Source organism: Polyodon spathula, chromosome 18, assembly GCF_017654505.1.
Source record: "Polyodon spathula isolate WHYD16114869_AA chromosome 18, ASM1765450v1, whole genome shotgun sequence".
NCBI lineage: Eukaryota > Metazoa > Chordata > Actinopteri > Acipenseriformes > Polyodontidae > Polyodon > Polyodon spathula.
Window position 1 is genome coordinate 27,785,727 of NC_054551.1, and position 17,268 is coordinate 27,802,994.

Here is a 17,268-nt window from a genome sequence, read left to right on the forward strand (position 1 = left end):
ACCTGTCAGGGGCCTCAAAAATTCTTTGTTTTTGTGCCACAGTTTTTTTTTCTATCTGTCAGAAAGACAGAACTAAGACCTCAATGAATGTTTGTAATTATGAGGAAAAAACTCTTGTATTGTCGTTGTTTTTCTTCAAGGTGAATAGATGATGGATCTGTGTGGGGGAGAATTAAATCAAGTTCTAACCAGTAAATGGGAGGCAATACTTATTTTTTTCCTATTAGAGCCAGCAGCTTTTTTCTACAGCTATGGCCAAAATTGTTGCACCCCCCTATAGAATTAACTATTTTTGCCTGATAAAGTCTAATGAAACCTGATGCACAAACCTGAAGCACAAAATGATGTACCACTTTTCTAGTTTTCCATATAGCTAATGAAAAATTGGCAATTAAAAAAATGACGCGTTTCAAAATCTAACATTAAATACTGTACTCTACTTAAAGGAATATTTATAGGTTTGATTGTTTAACAAAAAAAGTACCGTCATTGCATGTAAGCTTTTCCATACTCCAATGCATTGCACTGCTTTTTGGATGCAGTTTGGACTTTTAAAAACTAAATTGAAAAATGTTCTTTAGCAAAAAGATGCTACAATCTAATGAAATTTAAATAATATCTACTTGCATTTCTAGCTGAAAATCACCATAATAATTATATTTACATTACACAATATGTATAAAGACATTACTACGCATATCAAAGTACTAATAATTCTACAATAGTGATATAGCATTGCTTGTATTTCTTGTCAATTTGGGTGTGTTCTTGCAGAGCTCAGCATTTCACTCAGTCTGGACAAAGTGGTCTACATTCTGAGAAAAAAAACTGTTTCTTCAGGGGGGGCTTTTTTGGTGCACCAAGAAATTATATCAGAGGAAAATCTGCAGTATTACAAGGTGAAAAGTGCACAAAACAAAAGTAAACTTTCATACCTATCAATATTCACTTTACATATAAGGGTAGATAAATGCATGGTTTGGATTTAGTACTGATTCATCTCTCATTGAACTCCAGCCCCACTTTCTCCCAGTGGTCCCACGGCAGCAACTATACTATGGGACTTCTATTCCAAAAATATTTCCATCAGAATGTTGGTATTTATGTCTGATAATGGACCACTTGGCAACACTCCTCTTTTACGTAACTCCCAGGGCACCAAGGGTAAAATGATTTCAGGTGCAGGGTATTGTCTGAAAGTAGTTGCCATAACACTGATTAAAGCAAACTTCAACAAAACGTGGTTCATAATAATCACTTCCTTTAGTGGGTGGGTTCCCTTCATCAAGATAGAAAGCTTCCAAACCAAAGTTATCCTGCTATTTCAAATTAGGGTGAGATCCAGTCACACACCTGCGACAACAAGAATTTAGTGGGGAACTTTTATTTTCCTGTTGCTTTTTATGTCTACATTGCATCTCTGGTCTCTGTATGGAGAAGGCCACAACATCCACTAAGCACTATGGCAGAAGCTTCTTGCATTACTGAGCTAATAAAAGGGCCAAAACATTTGTGATATTGTGTGATTATTTATATTTTTTCTTATGTACCCACTTGCTCTTACACCAAATGAAAAAGGGCTACAGTGATAGAAGCCATGTGCACCAGATACTCTATATCACAAATGGCTATCTGAGACATAATGGTCTCCATATCACATAGCCACAAATCTGGGGCAAAGGATTTTTTTTTAATTGCTATTGTAAGAAGCATTCAAGCGATTATTCTGTATAGATTCTACTTTTGCATTTGCCAATTTATCCATTCTAACTTGCAGTGAGCAAACACTGGTCATTAAAATGACTGTGTACATTATTATATTAAAGGGTGAGGTGTGCATTGGCAGCAGGGATTGAACACTGGAACTGACTTATTTATTTTAAAGATTTAATGGAGGAAAATATAGTTTAGTCCTCCTGCTGTGTTTCCAGGGAGTCCCGTGTTTGAGAGGAAGTCAGTGATCCAAGCAGTGCAATAATAGCAGCACTGTTACCGATACAATAAAATCAGGCATGTTTACAATACACTGTTGCCATGGTAATTTTGATGAAAGATAAAAAAAAAAAAAAAAATACCTGATATGCTTTTTACAGATGTTAAAAAAGTATATTTGTGGACATATATAGTATTATTATTTAGCATGTCATGCAATATGTGTTTTGTTAGGCAATGTGTTGTGTAAGGCTGTAAGCCCATGAAAGGTTTGGGACCTGGCTATAGTAACATTAGGTACCCTGGTCCACGCTTTATAGACACCAAAGGCTGTCATGCTTCCTTCCTACAGTTTTGCTCAAGTTAAACAAATTAAACTTATCATAATAAAATAAAAATAAAAAATCAAACAATTTAATTAACTTCCTACGTTCATAAAAAGCTCAGTTGTTTTCTGTGTCTACCCTACAATAGTTAACTCCTCAATTTATTAAAGTAACACTTTTCCAAACCTAGAATGCTTAAATAGCAATTAACGTCTTTCCGTTGGTCTTTCCAGGCGCTAGTCATCACAAACCCTTCTCTGTGTGCGTGTCTGATTTTGAAGGGCAGTTTGAAGGTTGCCATGCCCAATCAGCATCTCATTCTGAGGGAGGTTGTGCCACATATCTTTTCCTTCTGGTTTTACCTTCATGGAATACTAAAATCAGAAGCATGACGTTGTTTCCAATGCCTGAGAAAAGACCCTCTGGCTACATACCTATCCTTTGTGCTGTCCTTTAAAATGTTAGGAGATGCATCCAATGTTTTAATGAGGGCAGGGGCTGTTATATTTTTGTTGACAACTGAAGTTTCTTTAGGGACTTAATTGTATATCAAAAATAGCCCATAAAAATGATTTTGTGCACTGTTTCTTCTGAAATACAGAACGTGAACACCCCTGATACAAAAAAAAAAAAATAATAACTTGGTGTATAGCCAACAAACACTGGAAACACAGTGGAAATGGTTACTCAATTCATGTTGACCACCCCTTGCCCATTAAAAGTCCCTCCTTTCTGATGTGTATCTATCATTGATTTGTTCTGAATATTTTAAACCCACCCCCACTACTGAGTGGCAGCACATTTCTACTCCGCTTGCAATGTTTAAAATGAGATTACAATTAGAAATGGTGGCTTGTTCGCTGGATTTAAAACTGTATCACAGTTAAGATACGGAGGATTTAAAAATAATAATAACGTTTTTTTTGTTTGTTTTTTTTTCTGCACAGAAGCCATGCTGAGTTTTGTGGATGATATCCTTTCTGGCACCAAGTCTCCCTGTGTGATGCTGGGAGGGATCCCAGACCAGCTGACCTCATCCATTAGCATGATAATCCGTTGCTTGGAGCCTGACACAACCTACATGTAAGTCAAGTGTTTAGCATCATTGTAAATAATTGCTGTTGAGTGGATTGATGTCTGCCTCTGTTAATGTGAGAAGCTCAGTATCACTCTTGTATGTGTTTCAGGGAGCATCTAATAATTAGAGTGTATAAATGACCTTTAATTGCACAGTATAAGCTATAAGCTGTCAGTGAAGGCTGAAAAAGAGGACACAAAAGTAGTCTTGTTTTGGATGATGTCACTGGACCTGCCCTGGAGACTGGGGGTTGAAAGGTCGGAGGTTGGGACCGTACTCTGTACAAAAATACCTGGCAAGGGTCCAGGACAGAAAAAATTAAAAGATACAAGGTTGATGTCAAGAAATAAGTGAGTTCCGTTGGTGAAGTATAGGAAACAGGTTTACACATTAGAATGGCATACTCAAGAACCATGTTGCTAACAATACCATGCTCACATAAACACAATACTAGAAAAATGTGAAAATGATTGTAAAAATAAGAATTATAAAGAACCCCTACTTTTCATTTGATTCAGGTTACCCACATTGGCCTTAGATTGTGAAAATGAAGTAGTTTCTCATCTAATGCAAATATTGCATTGGGATTTGTCGGTTTCTGGTGTTTCACACTGGTATCTTCAAAAATATGTTTTATTGTTGTGTTGGTTCAGGAAAGAAAAAAGGTAATGGGATCAAGGTGGATTTAAGGGACTAAAGACTCAATATTTGTGAAGTAGCAGTAGTTTTTTTTTTTTTTATTGTGACAAATGAAAAAAACCCTTCTTATATATATATATATATATATATATATATATATATATATATATATATATATATATATATATATATATATATATATATATTGTTACTGTTGATTGCTGAAGGATTGCTGTCTAAAATGTAGGAAACTATTGATGTAAAGTGAGTGTCTAAGTGGAGGCTACAGGGGATTAAATGCTTGAAGAAAATGTAACAGAAGGCAACAGAGTGTGATGGAGTCTGACAAGCTCCCTCTGGCATGCCTCTCCGGCTCTTTGCATTGACTGCACCATTAGCCATCCCACAAACCCCAAACCTGCACACATGTGCATGCATTTATCTTATGGAAGGCTAATAAAAGAGAAGTCAGACTAGAAAGAGAACTGAGAGAGAAAAAAACCAGCTCTGAAGACCCCTAAAATGCCTTTGATGTTGTGGAGACTCTTTTCCATCTTTAGGTAACACTTCTTACCAGCACCGTACATACTGTCCTTATATGATATTGGCATGCACATCAGTCTTACAGACTGGTCGTTCATCATAGCTTTCAGAACCTTTTGGTGCACAGTTATTTACAGACCCATGCTAATGCAAAACATTCAAAACTCTTCATAGCATAGGAACCTGAGAACATGCCCACTGTTTTACTGAGATTTAGAGGTGTGACAGAAATACAATTTCTGGTTATAAATCTCCCTCTCGACTGTGAGGGTGCTAAATAGCGAAAGGAAAAATATGTGGACGGGCTGGCCTGACAGTTCGTTTCCAAGGTCGGGAAGTCGGTCAGCCTGGATGGAAGCAAGACTCTGTTGCAGGAACGTATTGACCTGGAAGGTAAACGAGGTAGCAGCTGCAAGCTATAGCCGCATCAGCTGAAATTGTTTACCAAGGGATCATGCGGGGTAGCATAAAAGGGGCCAGTGAAACGTTAATCTTTTCCTTCACTTGGGGTGTGAGCTTTAAACCTGGAAGGACTGAGAGCTGCAGTAGGAACTGCCAAGGAATATTCGTGAGTGTTTGTTTGTTTTGAGTTTTAGTAATTGTCTTGTTTATTGTATCAATAGACGGCTAAACACTATCTGGAGCTGTTGCTTTTGGACCAGCACAAGCCGGAACTGCACTGCATGAACTGTCACCAGATAACCTGTTATCACCCACCACGAGCACTACTACACGCACCCGGGACTGGTGACCGTGTTTTAATATTGTGGGACGGATAACGTTTATTGTTTATTGTTTGGCTCCGCGCATTACACATTGTTGTGTTTTGCCGGAGCGTTTTTCTTTTGTTGGTCGCCAGACCCGGATTACAATTAAAACCACTTTCCTACTGGATTACAGTTGTTTGCGATTCCTTTTGCACCGCTTCACCTTCTTATGACCTCTGCCACAAGAGGTCATAAGAAAGTTCATGAAATGTGTTGCCTTAATCCTAGGTGTTTTTAGAGTAAATTATGGTTTGTTCACCTTAAAGTTTTTGCACACAAAAACAGACTATATCTTAATTGTAAAAAAGTGTTTTTGTGATCTTTTTGTTGGCAGTTACATGTAGTTGTTGTTTTGGAGCTGTCCCCCAGATGGTGCTGTAATGTAACAGAACCAATTTTACTTTGGTTTGACTAATTCAGGGAACACATAGCCTGTATATAGTAGCAGAGACTATGCGATACACAAATACAAAGAGTATTGTAAAATATTCTTTAGGGCACATACATTTTGTAGTAACAAAACATTCTATAGTATTTTTTTTTCATTCAGTCAAAAGGCTTTCTACAGTACCTGTGAAACCTGTGTCTTGTTCTTGTAAACATTGCGATTGAATATGCAAACAAGTAATGTAAGTAGATTTTCTAAAGTGTAGTCTAATTGTAACAAATGTTTTAAACATTTTTTTTGCCCCATTCTTATTTAGTTTAAAAAGAGCTCCACATTCACAGGAAGGCCATTAAGCATCTCAGTTTGTCCTGTCACAGGTTTCGGCTCTGGGCAGTGGATAGCACAGGCCGCAGGTCCAGGTCGAGTGAAGTGACAGTCAAGACACCCTGTCCTGCAGTGGATGATGTGAAAGCACAAGGTAGGCCCAGGTGAATTCTGGGATGATGTGATGGACAGCTCTGGCCAAAAGTTTTGCATCACATAGAATTTTAGGATTGAGACATAATTTTAGGAAAAAAACTGAAGGAACATAATTTAGAACTTTTATTTAATACCAACAATTCACGTTTTTCGTTAGGTATATGGAAAACTACAAAGCGGTGTGTAATTCAATATGTTAACGTAACATTATTCAGCAGGTTTCTTTCGACCTTATGAAGCAAAATGTGTTTATTCCTATAGGGTGATGCAAATCTTTTGTCCATAGCTGTATTCTACAAGTAATCTGCTAGGTTTGAAAGGTTTTTTTTCTTATTTTATTTTAAATGGTTTTAACAATTTTGTTTGTGACTTTTCTTAACAAACCCAGAAGTAGCTGACAAGATCTACAACCTGTTTAATGGTTACACCAGTGGAAAGGAGCAACAGACAGCCTACAACACCCTGATGGACCTGGGCTCTCCCAGCTTGCATCGCGTCCTCTACCACTACAACCAGCGGTACGAGAGCTTCGGCGAATTCACTTGGCGTTGTGAGGATGAGCTAGGGCCCAGGTAAACACACACACACACACAGGCACACGCATGCACAACAAGCTTTTTACAAGAACACAAAGGGAATTATGTACTGCATGGGCCGCAAAAAAAATAATTGTTTTCTGTATTCCACATTGCTGTGCTGCGTAGCCAAGATTTAAACAGAGTCAGACTGCCGTTCCACTTCCTATTGCACTGACAGACACATTCTGCTGTGGAAAACTAACATTATATTTAGCGATTTCACAATTTCTTATTTAATTTAACATTCAATTAGATAACCCATTTTAAGAATCTTGAGAATGGGTTGTAAGTAAGAATTAATTTGTGTTCTAGCTTATTGAAATTAGTCAGAGCTACTAGCAGCCCAGAATATAACATGAGGAGATGAAAAAAAAGCCCTTTTTTTCCCCCCATTGTTAAAGATCAGTGCAATTTTAGCCTTTTGTCTCCTGGAAATCAGTTCAGTCTACAGACAGACCAATTGGTTCACCCCAACTGTTTTGATTTTATTTAAAGAGGGTTGTCAGATAAACTACTTTTTATTTTTGCAATGTGAATTAGAAGCGATAGCTCATTCAATAACATGAACATGATCTCCTGGATCACATAACTGATACAAACCAGTTAAGACAACAGCAATCATACAAAAAAAAAAGTTACAAATAAATAATAAACATATTACATAAAACAAATAGTTACTCCATGTAATAAAGTCTTTTCAATAGTCTGGCTACAGCAATCAAACAAAAGACTTAAAGCTTTAGTGACATATTATACATTTTACACTGGGTGGGATCTGTATAAGATGCTGTACTTTGTACTGTACAAGCAGACTTGTACAGTACAAAGTAGTAAACTTTATTGTCAGCAGACACACTGTGTTTTGATTTTTATTTAGGCAGAGTCATTAAATAGTAAGGCACCCTGTGAGTCTCTAACAGCGATTGCTGGGTTGCCACCAGAGGAAAGCCAACTAAACTCTGCCATCTGTTGCCTACCATTTACTGTATGTAGGAGGTAAACCATTGTCAAGCACCATTACTCACATCTATTTCCCATATAATGCATTGTTTTTTACAACGTCTAAGGCTTGAGACAGATCAAGATAAATAGCTCCAGCTGTACTACCAATATACAATGTTATGCCTACCATGCACTGCATACAATATTATACCTACCATGCACTGCATGCAATGTTATGCCTACCATGCACTGCATACAATGTTATGTCTGCCATGTACTGTACGATGTGCCTGGCATTTAAAGAAAGTTCATGTACCACCACAGCTAAAACAGCAGAATAAGAATTTGATAATGTTTGATTGGGTTTGCACCAGTAAAGAGATCATGTCTGTGTGTCATGAGGACAGGACCCACCCAGCATATATTTTGCAACAAGGATTTAGTAAAGATTTCAGACTGTATCAACAAAGTCATTTTTTGAGATCCAGTTTGTGGATTGAAAATGCTGCAATTTATTTTCTCAATTAAAGCTAGTAACTGTCAAAAGTAAGGCCCTAGCAGGGGTTGGGGGATAAAAATGTACCCATGAAAAATATGCCAGTTTCCTCTTTTAATAGATGTTTACATTTATGGTGACAACCATTCGTATTTGGAAAAAAATATGCTCTTTTCAATATAAACAAAACAAACCTCAAGGCTTTTTTTTTTTTTTTGGAGCAAATAAACATCCAAATTTCTTAAACCTCAAAAGCTGCGGCAAGCTTTTTGAAACATAAATAATAACTCATGGAGCCACACATTTATTTAGATTTAATTGAATTACATTTTTTTTAAAGAAAACTCTAAAAGTGTGTGGGTACAGGGTTTGAAACAATTTTAAAACAGAACTGCCAAGAAATTTTTCAAATGTACCCGACGTTTTCTGACATCATTGATATTCCATGATCTTGTTTTGTGAAGGGTTGCCAAGGTAACTGAATGATCAGTGTCTCCAGCTGTACTGCTTGGTCTTTACTGGAAAGTGGAAACGAATCAACAATACTGTAAATACAGGCTGGTAATACAGTTACTTGTCCGCATAGCACTACACAAACAAAACTTTCTTGCAGAGGGAAGCAACACTATTCAAGGACTACCACCACTGGCAGAGGGGGCGCTGTATCCAATCCATTCCTTCAATAAAAAGAGTGTAGTCTATGATCATTCATGGAATACTGTGGTTATTACAGGAATGAGAACAGCCAGAAAACAAAGTGTCACATATAAATGCTGTATTTAGAATAAATGTACCAAATGGCAGTTTTCCAAATGCAAGCATGTTAAAAACATTACCTGCATAATGTGTAAATCATGGCTTTGTGTGGGCAGTTTTAAGGAGATCAGGTTTTAAACTAGAACAGTATGTGAGTTTTGCTAAATCCATGAATTCAATCAAGTGTTTGCAATCTACTGGTGGCAGACTTGACCATCTGAAGTGGTAAGCAATGCATTCCCTAAGGTGAGCCTTACTTGTACAATGATTCTAACAGTGGTCACCTGTAGATGAATACCTGTAGATAAAGTGAAATTTAAAAGGAAATCCCTTAATGAAATAGCCTAGTTTTAGTTTGGAGCAGGGTTGAAATACAGAAGCTCATAATTTTGATGAATGAGTTTATTTTTGTGCTTCTAACCTTGTGTTAGTAATGGCTCAGTTAAACAATTTATGTTTCCCTCCACTAATACTCATGGATTTCATTCTTCACCCTGCTTTTGGTTGCAGTTTCTGGATAAGAGGCTCAGCCAAGCAGTCCGTCTCCTGCCTGTGTAAACAATTATCTACCTTCCAGTTAGGTTTAAGCACAGTTAAGCTACAGATCCATTAGAAAAGTTCATTATTGGAGACACCCTGGAGAGTTTTTCTAGCCCATTTTAGATATATTAAAGCTATCTTAAACCAAATATGTATTTATTTACTGTATTCATTTTAAATATCACACACACAACTCTTTGAGATGCAAATCATCCCATTTTCAGCGGGGGTCCGTCCTAGGGAACAGCAGTTCACTTGGTTACAGTACAACAAATACCATTCACTTTATATACAATTTCTTCAAAATAATAACAAACCAATGCATACCGTTTAAACAAAACAATTAGACAAAGCAAACATCTTTCTAAAACAAAGTATATTGATACTCTGTTAACACTGTACATTTGAGATTTTAAAGAAGTGAGGGGCTGAAGCTGATATTCATTTTATTATCATCATCATTGTTGTTATTCACTTCCAGGAAGGCTGGGTTAATCCTTTCCCAGTTAGATCACCTCAGTGGCTGGTGCAGTGGCCTGCTTCAGGAGCCGAAGATCGGTCTGCGCAGAGTCTCTCTGAAGTATCTGGCCTGCCGCTACACTGACACAAAATCCTTTGGCCTCAACTGGGTTGACCTGAGCCTCGACATCAGAAAGGCCTGTGAAGAACAGGTGCTCGCGGTGCTGTATAATGACTATGGGGAGCTCAAGGTCCTCTGAAGAGCAGACTTTCTTTGGCTGAATGGATGATGGATTGCCAAACATTACTTGAGTCTGAGGGTACATGTCTGGATTGCATTTTCCCTGAAACAAACCTGCTCTAACATCTCAAGTTTCCCTAACACGGTTACACATAACTAGATTAAAGTATCCTGTGCTGACTTCTCAAGTGAAGAAAAGTCAGGTTTTTGCTTCTAGATGTTTGCTTTCCCATCTACATCCCAGCATTGCTTCAAAATAACAACCAGGGACAGATTTCAGAACCCAATGCAACATGTCTCATACCACTTTTACACACAAATGCCGCTACTGAGCCATCTCAGAGATGTTTAGAAAATTATTTAAAATACCCTTTCACATGGCACATACAGTAATTACGCAGTCTATGCTGGTATAATACTGTCATAACCCTTTCACACAGCCAAAGGGATCATGCGAGTACAGCTTCCAGACCTGTCAGTCAGCAGATCGTTTTCATAGTTATGAAACAAAACAAATACATAAATAAGCAGAATAACGTGGGTAAGCTACTTAACTAATAAAGTTGCCTATATCAATTTCTTCTCATTTAGTGAATGCTGCTGGAGAACTGTAGTGTACTGTAAACTTCCCTGTGCTTGCTTTGTCCTCTCTATTAATAGTATATGTATATATGTGTAAAATTGAAATTAAAATATTTCTGGGGACGCATTAATAATATTATTTTCATTCAGCCGTCTGATACCAACTTCAGTGTATTAAAAGTTGTTGGCTTGTCTATTACACATACTGTCAACAGCTACAATAAATATATATATATATATATATATATATATATATATATATATATATATATATATATATATATATATATATATATATATATATAGACAGTTTGAAGTGTCTGTTGTTCGCTTTGAGTTTCCTCTATATTCTCGAAGTCCCCCGATCACATTAACTGGATTGTGCAGGGTCTGTGACCCCAAATTCTACTGCACAGTTCCAATTGCTGTATCTGTTTAGTAGCTGCCACTTTTAGAATTCTAAGGTTAACAATTCCTCAACTTCTGGTCTCCAATTACTACCTCGTTCTTGATTAGCCATTGCGTTTTAAAAAAACGTGCAACACCGCTGACAGAAATACCCAACACGTCTGGCATACAGTCACGTGAGATTTTAACGTTTAATATATGGCCACAATAGAGCTTCAGTGCTGACATAGCTTTTCACACAGGACTTGAGATGGTTCAGTGTTCAGAGAAGGCATCAAATACGACTGCTTTGTGACGGTGTAGGAAATTCTCACAGACCAAAATGCTGCGTCAGTGCCAGTTCTGAGCCATCATAACTCATCTGTGTGAAGGCGGTTTCAGATAGGTGAGCCATATCATCCCTCCTGTGTTAAACTCACTGCAATCTGAGACTTGGGATGTATTGGAAGAAGTTTTTTGGGGGGAATAAAAGTCTTAGAATCAATCCCAAAAATTTAAGTAATATTTTTAGTGACTATTTCATTTTCTTAAAATGTTGATTGCAGTGCTTGACTGTAGAGGTAAATTGTGTTTATGACTGTTGTTTTTTTATATAACAAACACAGAACAGTGTTATTAACAGTAAGTGACAAGGTGTGCCCTGCCATGTTTATCGAGTTTTAAGGCTTGTAAACCTCAGTAACATTATATTATGTCAAAAACACTGAATTGCAGGGTCAAGTCCAAAAAAGTGATTTAAAATAACAGCCAGACACTGTAGGATCACAGTACAGTTAGGCTATATATATATATATATATATATATATATATATATATATATATATATATATATATATATATATATATATATATATACTATTCCTTTAATTTAAGACATGCTTTTTTAACAATTTTTTTCTCCTCAAAAATAGCCTGTGTCTTAAATTTGAGTATGCGGATGTTAAAATTGCCAAGAAAAGACATGACTACCTGAATACACAAACAGCAACGTGACTGACTGCCAAGAAAAGACAACAAAGGCGTCTGCCCGAATACACAAGCAGTAACGTGACTGACTGCTGACAAAAAACAAACCGAGCTTCCTGTGGAATTCCAAGAGGAACGTTTACAATTTCAGCATTTCTAACAAACAACATTATGCTAATCAGACATGTTCAATGCTGTTGTGGTTGCAGGGTTACATGTTGCCTGATTCTGTGGAGTGTTGTGCCATGCTTGCTGTTGCCAGGATGTGTGATGCCATATGTTAGTGGTGGTGTGTGTACGACAGAGACACCATCTTAAGTATGCAGTGCGCAGCACAATAAACAAGCTCAGTGGTTCATCAGTTTTGTACTGTACAACAGCGTAATTGAGGCTGTATCTTTGTAAATGCATATTTATTTGAAATATTATATTTTCCTCAAATTGAAGGTGGTAAAATTCGACTGCGTCTTAAATTCAAGGATGTCTTAAATTCGAATGAATATGGTATATACCATACACTAACTTGTAACAGTCACTAGTGTTTAAAAATGTTCAGTTTTTTTTTTTTTTTATTGTGACAATTAAAGTAGTTTGATGATCTCAGATTTGTATCTTATTAAATCAAAAGATGCCACAGTAATGCAATATTGTGATGGATGGGCCAGTAAGGAAACTTCAGTGAAAATAAAAATGACTGTACTCTTCAAAAATCATGCTCTCCCGTTTATTTACATACGTCTGCCATGGTTTTATTCTTCTAATTCAGATGAATACATTGTATTATTAGATATATGTTAGGGCTGCTGTTTTAGATCTTTTGACGCTAAAGTGTAGAATGTATTTTTATCAGATTTTCTAGTTTAGCTCAAGTCAGTTTATTGTTTAGCTGGCTTCCATTTAGTTGAGCACTATGAGAATAAATAACTAGAGTACATTTGTTTTAATCTAACTTTTAATTTGTAATGTGAATGCTTATGATTGAAGCAGAAAGTGATCATTTCTTTGGGAATCAATTATACAGCTGTAATCAATTATTACACCCAAATGAACCATGGGCTGGGGTTTGTTTTTATAGAATTTTTTTTTTAAATTTGCATGTGTAACGTTTCGTAAAATCTGGATTAACTGGTGTGTGCTAGATGTATACCGTATGTACTCTTCCCCTTTTCAATTGTGTTCTTTGATATTTAACATGAGATCAAAAATAATGTAATCTAAAAGAAGTATGTTATATTGTCTATATTGTATGTACTTGTGGTGTTATGGTAATGTCCATTCCACAACAATACAAATCTTAAATCAATGGTAGTTGATCCAGTTTTTGCCAAATTCTTCAGCCTATCCTTCTCTTATAAATCATGCTCCTGTAGGGAGTTTTGTGCAACAAATCATGGCATAAATTAAAGTGTGATTTCAGGCTAAGATACTGTAACAATGTTCTACTGTGCATTCTCTTAAGTTACCTCCATTAGTTATTGTTAGATGCAGCTTCATATATTGATCTGGCATAGTCTGTATGTAGGCTACTGCACTTCAGAAACTTCTTCAATATCTTTTCCAAGTCACCCAAGTAGTGGTCATTATATATAATGTTGTTTTGTGGTTTCTGTATGCTAGATGACCAAATAATTTTTTGACTGTTCATTTGGCTTGACTCTGGTCCAAATGGACTCTTAGTGGTGTAGGGCAGAGAGAAATAATGAAAAATAATGAGCTCCCCACTATCAATCTGTTTTGTGGTAATTAGGCTGCTCAGGTGCTCAATTGCTGTAAATACTTTTGCAGTGAGGCAGTCTTCACAGCAGTGTTTAAACAATAGGAAATACATTTTCTCAGTGATGCCTGTTTCAGCTGGCCAACAAGAAGGCCTTCTTTAGAGGATTACGGTGAGGAGGAAAAATGCTATTTTCATCATAAGTATTATTCAAGGAATAGTTACCTCTTTTGTTTCTCTACTGTCATTCCCAGGACAATGACGATAGTGTATGACAAAGGCCCAATTAGACTTTCGCAAATCACTAGCCAAAGATAGACAAAACTACTCTATGTTGTAGCTATCAGTGTTTTCAATGAAGACAAAACAATAAAAAGGCATTTCATACATTTTTAATACATGTGCAATACAGTTTATTATTGTATACATATTTTACTTAGCATTAATCCATGTTAAAATATATCTCCAGGTGACCAGTGTATCGTATGCTTTATTCTTCCTGTTGAGTGGATTTGAAATACACTCATAGAACATAGAATTGCAGAACCTTTATAGTTAAAAAAAAAAAAAAAAAAAAAAAAAAAAAAAAAAAAAAAAAAACATGGGGTAAATTTCCAAGATCCAGAGACAGTAATTTTGTATTCATAAGAAATAAACAAGTGCATAGGTAGTACCATGCCTTTTACTGGACTAACAAAGGTAATGAAATACACACATTCTAGGGTCCACAAAGAAACATGAGTAGTCCCTGTCTGGGCATGAACATTTGTGTACCTTGTAACCTTTGTCTATTTAAGCAGCGAAACCCAACAAGAGAGAATCACTATATGTTCTGGCAATTGAGGAAGTAAAAATAAAATTATATATATATATATATATATATATATATATATATATATATATATATATATATATCCATTAATACTCCAAAATTTCATTTAGCAGCATTGTTGTTCATCTTGAAGTAGTATTGTGTAAAAAGCAAACCTTTGTGTCTCACCTGATATCTTGGAGATCAAACCTACAGTTAATAAAATATCTGTAATATTGTCATGAAGTGTTCAGTATAACAGCTCTCTGTTGCTCACTATTATTATACAGGCAAGTTGTTTTGAATCTGAGGTCAACAGTTGTGAACTCCAAGCAGCAGCTCGGTAAAATACATTCTGTTTACAGTAACCCAAGAAATAACACATGAAAGCATTGATCTGGTGCTTCATTTGTAATATTTGTGTACAGACGTACATCGAAGCAAGCTCATTTAATAACACTATAGTGCTATACTGTAAAGCAACCAACAAGGCCCACAATTAGGGAGCCCTAAGTATATATCTTTTTTTTAATTAAAATGCCACATATAAGCTAAGGTTAATTATAACCTACATGTACAGTCAATGACAACAGTAAATATAGATATAACAAAGAAGTTCCTATTAATAGTATTGTTTTTGCTTATTAAAAGCGTTGCGAAAAAGGAGAAATTGAAAGTGTGTCCATGCCCAAATGATTCTTGCACTGGCACTATTCCCATTCAGCCACATGGTTCCCAGTGCACACCATACCAGCTTCAAGGCACTATGCAAAATATGTAACTCGTAATTATAGAAGATTGACTGTAGCAGAAGCATCAACAGCAGTCTGCTATATCTCCTTTCCTCTTAATATATATTAATTTTGGTTCAGTCTGCATAGATAATTCTTCATTAACCATTTGTGTTACTTGACACATTTGCTAATGGAGAACTGAACATTTGTTTTTGATTAGTGGAAAGAAAGCACAATTAAACAACACAATCTTTACAGCCTGTGATGACAAATAATAAGCTTGTATAGAGAATTTCTGACCCATTGTAACCAAATTCTAGACCTTGTTCGGAGGGAGAGCAAAGTCTTTTAAGCAGCTGTGTTTCACATAAAACAGTTGTTATATGTTATCTTGTACCAAAAATTCTAACAAAGATATAACCTAGAATGGTAGCATTATATAAACTTAACAACTTAACAAGAGTGATCTGTTTGGACCAGATCCCATTACAATATTGATGTTTTTGGTGTAGTTTGTACCTTGGCAACAATTATACTTGCCTTACATGTACCTAGTGATGCATCTTGTAAAGAAGGAGGGGGGCAAATAATTTTTTTTTTTTCATACACGTTGTGCCTAATATAGGAATAACCCGAAAAACAAAATTCCTGTTATATCAATCACTGTCCTATTTCATCGCACCTCTGGCTTTAGAAACTGTCATCTAGAATAATGGAACAAGATTTGCCTCAAACACTGTTAGCCATAAAGGACATAGGACAGAGAAAGTCTGTGTAAAAGAGAATATTGGCAAGAGTAGAAATGAAGGGACTGGCTGAAAGGCAAGGTCTGTTTACATGCTGTGAGTGTAGATATGACCAATACACATATATTATATACTGCTTTTTCTACTGCAATTTTCAAGGATATTCTGTGAGGCGCCTCAGGTGAAAGTGGCACTCTGATTGGCTGGAAGATTTTCAGCAGTCTAGAATGACAGTTAGCACACTTAACAAAGCCAGTGCTTTTCTTCAGAACTTCAGAAATGAAGAAATCACTTCATATTTACTTTTGTGAAGATCAGCAACAATCTTTGTTTTCTATCCAGTTTGTAAGGCATGTATAACGAGCAGTGGACATTGTCCATTATATACACCCCTTTTTGAATAAGCAAACATTATGAGAACTATATCAAATAAAGTAATAACAAATAGCATCCACACTCCTTAAGTTAAACACCATGCATTTTGAATGTAAAACAAACAAGTGAAATAAAATATTGAAATCCTTAATATAGGTCTTCCTGATTTCTGAAAATGTTTTAAGCAGCGTTTCCAATCACTGGGTGACAGGCAAAGTCACAAAACACTCCTATCTGACCAAAATATGAAAGCAATTATGTGCAATATTCAATGTAGCCTGAACTGTGATTTACTATATTGTATGCAGCAGCCGTTTTCTACAACCATGCCCATAATATAAATAACATGTTTTCAAAAACAAAAATAACTATTGGTCTCCAATATCATTTTATAGACATCTACTTGTGTTAGAAACTGTCAGAATATATTAGATATGACTCTATTTTGTAGGTTGGTATAAATGAAAGGGTAATAAAAGCTCTTAGTTACTTAATTTCTTCTGCCCTACCCTCCCCTGCTCACTCTAGACTTCGCTTTTGCCCCTCAAGAAGCAAAATGTTTTATCTGTTATGGTCCTGGTGTTCATTTGGTCATTTAAGAACAGATAGCAACATTCTACATTCCTTAAAGTAATGTACATTTAACAGCATATCTAATGTGTGTGTGTATATATATATATATATATATATATATATATATATATATATATATATATATATATATATATATATATATATATACACACACACATTTGTAACTGCTTTAG

The 17,268-nt window shown here is 35.9% G+C and overlaps 1 protein-coding gene across 4 annotated transcripts in view; it reads left to right on the top strand.

Annotated features, from left to right (window-relative positions):
• Positions 1 to 11,940, top strand: part of LOC121294112 (astrotactin-1-like) — a 156,589-nt gene extending 144,649 nt beyond the window's left edge. Inside the window, exons 19-22 of one of the 4 annotated variants that reach the window (XM_041217684.1) lie at positions 3,206 to 3,341; positions 6,051 to 6,151; positions 6,545 to 6,725; positions 9,947 to 11,940. In XM_041217684.1, the coding sequence (XP_041073618.1) occupies positions 3,206 to 3,341; positions 6,051 to 6,151; positions 6,545 to 6,725; positions 9,947 to 10,184 (656 nt within the window). In that variant the 3' untranslated portion in view covers positions 10,185 to 11,940. Of the gene's footprint in view, positions 1 to 3,205; positions 3,342 to 5,141; positions 5,249 to 6,050; positions 6,152 to 6,541; positions 6,726 to 9,946 lie in introns of those variants that run through there. The other 3 variants (XM_041217683.1, XM_041217685.1, XM_041217686.1) reach the window with 3 other exon arrangements.
• Positions 11,941 to 17,268: the final 5,328 nt, after the last annotated feature.